At 41.2% G+C, this 3716-nt stretch overlaps 1 protein-coding gene across 1 annotated transcript in view; it reads left to right on the top strand.

Annotated features, from left to right (window-relative positions):
- Positions 1-2517: 2517 nt before the first annotated feature.
- Positions 2518-3716, top strand: part of GINM1 (glycoprotein integral membrane 1) — a 15712-nt gene continuing 14513 nt past the window's right edge. The window contains exon 1 of the mRNA XM_009646954.2: positions 2518-2608. Within this exon, the coding sequence (XP_009645249.2) occupies positions 2546-2608 (63 nt within the window). The 5' untranslated portion in view covers positions 2518-2545. The remainder of the gene's footprint in view (positions 2609-3716) is intronic.

Raw genomic sequence — 3716 nt, 5'->3', positions numbered from 1 at the left:
CCCCCCCTTAATGACTTAGTTATATAGGATTTGATATGCCGAAGTGAGTATCTGACAGGTTGAGGGGGGAGATAGTTACTTCTGTCCAGCATTGATGCATTTGTATTGTATTTTTGTGCTTGTCTACCCACGCCTTGGTAGTCTGCTGCTATAGAAGTACACAGTGCATTAGGTCCGTGTTTGCGCCTAGCGATTTCTGTACTCTTAAATTGAACCAAGAGAAGGTTTTCAGTGTATTGGTGTATTACGGGGCATCGTGCTGTCTGCTTTTCTATTCCCGTGCCTGTGCTGTCCCTTGCTAAGATTAGTTTTAAATTAAATTTGCTGGCTCTTTAAAGAGTGGAAGGAATTTTTTGGGTACTACTTAGGAGGTCTTCTCCGTGGGAATAAAAAGATGTGCCATGGCACTGGTGAGCGTTGACCTCTAGAATTACAGAAGAGAACTGGGTCCTTCTGTCTGTACTTGAATCATGACTAAATACATCCTCTAATTGTTATAATTGTCATCTCCAAAGTGTGGGACTGCAAAGAGGGAAGAGCTGTGTTGTGTTGGTAGTCACTTGTCTAGCCAACATGAAGTTGCTGTCATGGGAGTAAATTTATTACGGCTTTTTTCCTCCACAGTTGGGTTTGGGTTTTTTGGGGTTTTTTTTTTGTTTGTTTGGTTTTTTTCATTTAAGTAAAACATTTCCAAGAAAGCCCTGCACTGGCACGTCCCGTGCTGCAAAGCGGGATTCCTGGGCTTACTTCCTGGTTTCTGCTTCTCTGTATGAACACTTGAAGAGAGATCTTCTTAGCTCTGACTTCAAAATGGGGATCTAGATCTTCAGACACCTCGAAAAATGCGTCTGTGCTTGAAGTCAGGTGCTCTAAAGATAGGAGAGAGCACTCAGTCCTCAGGTGCTTTGCTTATCCCTCTGAGAAAGGCAGTGCTAGCTTGAATTTGCCACCAGACACATGGAGTGACAAGGGAATATAGACCCATGCTCTTGCTTACCTTCTCCCTAGAATCTATCTCACTTCCACGCCAAAACTTCAACTTCATAGCGTTAAAGTTGTTTGTCACAGTTGGCAATAGTACAAGGTGCGGAGCCACATCTGCACATGCTATCTTTGGATCTGAAAGCGTGAGTGAGTGTGGCACAGGGGTGCTAGAGTGGGTGGAAGCCACTTCGGGGTCAGAAATAGAATAGCTAATAGGGCTTGACTTAGTAACTGGGGTGTAGTGCCTTATGGGCATGGCTGTGCTGTTTGTGGGGTTGAGCTTGTCTATTTGTGCCTAGGTGGTATGTTAGCTTAGTTTTTGCTAGCTGGAAGTGCCTGCACTTTTTTAGCTTTATACTGGTGTGGTGGCATAAGTATACGCAGAAAAGCTCTTTTAAGAGTCACAAAGGGAACATAGAGATCTTTACTTTAGTATTTTTTCTTTTTAAATCTCAAACTTAAAAAGCAAAACCTCGTGTTTCCTCCTGCGCTCTTTCTTTTTGTACGTACAGGATAATTTTTGATGTACAAGGAGCAACACATCTTGAGAAAGTTTTTGAGTAGAAGAATTGCTGGGTTTTGAGCATGAACTGGTTTACAGTGGCCTGATAGGAACGGAGGTGCCTAGGCGGCAGGAATAGGCAGGGCAGGAGTGCCACGCTGTCAGGTTGGCTTCAGAAGCCATGAGCTTAATGACAGTGGGTGATGGGGTCAGAATAATCATGGTCTTTCCTCAGAATGGCTTGGGACTGCAGACTGGTCGGGAGCAGGCAGCATCAACCTCTTCAGCTTTTCTTTGACTGGCTACCATGACTGTGTCCCCTACAATTCTGTGAGCCCACTGGCAGAGTACTGCTGATAGCTTTGCGTTTTGTAATTCTTGTACATGGTATTAAAGTTTGCCAACTTGGAGCTGATGGCCATGATGTTACGGAAACCATAATGGAAGGACCAAGGCAAAACCGTGAAACATCGGAATAACGTTTTGTAAGGCTGAAAGGCTTTTGTTCAGCTCCGGAATGTGAACGCCTCCATTGTTGTGCAATACTTGTTCTTTCTTAAATAAGCTGTTTTGAAATCCAGACTTTTTTTTTTTTTTTTTTTTAAACATTAGCATGTGTGTTTTGATTTTTCTTTCTCCTGAAATTTGGATGAGCAAAACTGGATTACAGATTGATTGATATTAGACAAAGTTTTTTTTTTCTTAAAAAAAAAAAAAAGGCAAGGAGTGATTCAACAAGACAACCAACCTTCACATTAAAGTAACATTTTTTTTTTTTGGTGTAAGGTCAAGAAGTAGGTTTTGTGTTTTAGAGTTGGTTTTTTTTTTAATGTGCTTATAGGAACTGGCTAAAAGCACAGTATGCTGAATGCTAATGCTGTGTTTGCTTACTCTGTTTGCCTCTTGATAATTTAGTTTTAAAAGTGTTCTTTCCAAATGGCTTACTTGCCTACCCGTGTGTTTTTGGGTTTGTTTTTGTTTTTTTTTTCTTTTTTGGTTTAGTTCTCTGAAAAGTGTTGTTTTCAGATTATTTGTTGGCTGCAAGAAACCTCTGTGTGGATGGATTATTTCACAACAGAAGAAAGTAATCTTCACTACATCAACCATTTGAGTAGATATGCAGTGGGTGTAATGTATTTAAATCAAAGAAGAAACTTGTCGATAGTGATATGCTGAAATGTTTCTTTCATCACTTTATGCCAGTTTCTCTATTAGCAGCCTGTTCTGAACTTCATGCTTAAAAGATCTGACATCATCTTTCCATGTATATTTGATTAAATTAAAGCAGTATGATGCAACTGTGTCCCGGTGATGTGAGACTAAGCATTCACCTTTAAAACTCCTGATAAAATATTCATAGTATGAGTTGATTTAATAGGGAGAAAGCAAAGGCGATCAATTCTAGCAACATACGTTGGGCAAAGGAAAGGATAAGCAATGTTATACTAAGAATCATCGCAAAGCAAGGAAGGAATGTAAGTGTGCTTGTTCAGAAAAGAAAAGGATCATGTTAGATTTTTATATTAACAAAGATAGTTCACCTTTCATTACTTAAGCAAATACTGGATTTTATTATCTTACCCTAAATATTGGCATGCAGTTTAATAATGCCAAACCTTATTGGAGAAGATTCTGTACTAAAACTTTGTAAAATGTGAGGGACCAATTATCATTCTGCAAACTTGTCAAGTCAAACTTGTACTGATTATTTAACTCAGTTATGCCCGATTGCAGTTAAGACTCATCCTACAACATAGCTCTGTTTGATGAAGGAATTACTGGAAGCACAGATCACAGAGCCCTGGACTGCAAATACACAGTTATACCATTTGGAGCCAGTTGTCCATGTGAGTGCCAGGGCTCAAATGGTGTGAGTTTGGGCAGTAGTTTTGTTTGTCTGTTCGGACACTTTTTTTTCCGCATAATCTCTTTTCAAATTTAGAAACGAGTTACTCATTCTGTCTATTTCTTATCTGTTTGGCAGCCTTCACTGGACTTGACGTTTTCCTGTCGCAAACAGGATATCCCAGTAGTGCCTGTGTAATCGCTGCGAGGGGGTTGTCTGTCTTCCAAGCCTCCGTGCAGCTGGCCATCTTGCAAGGCACTGTGCCATCTGTTCCCGGGGCTGCCCGCTCCGCTTCCCGCGGGCCTTCTAGCGCAGAGAGCGCCTTGTTCAGAGAGCCCCAGCAGAGAACAGCTGTGCTTTAAGTGGGTCGGCTGCTAGTGGCGG

The sequence above is a fragment of the Egretta garzetta genome, unplaced genomic scaffold (genome assembly GCF_000687185.1).
Source record: "Egretta garzetta isolate BGI_Z169 unplaced genomic scaffold, ASM68718v1 scaffold139, whole genome shotgun sequence".
Taxonomy (NCBI): Eukaryota; Metazoa; Chordata; class Aves; order Pelecaniformes; family Ardeidae; genus Egretta; species Egretta garzetta.
Note: the sequence above shows the minus strand (reverse complement) of the source record. Positions and strands in the feature narration are given on the sequence as shown.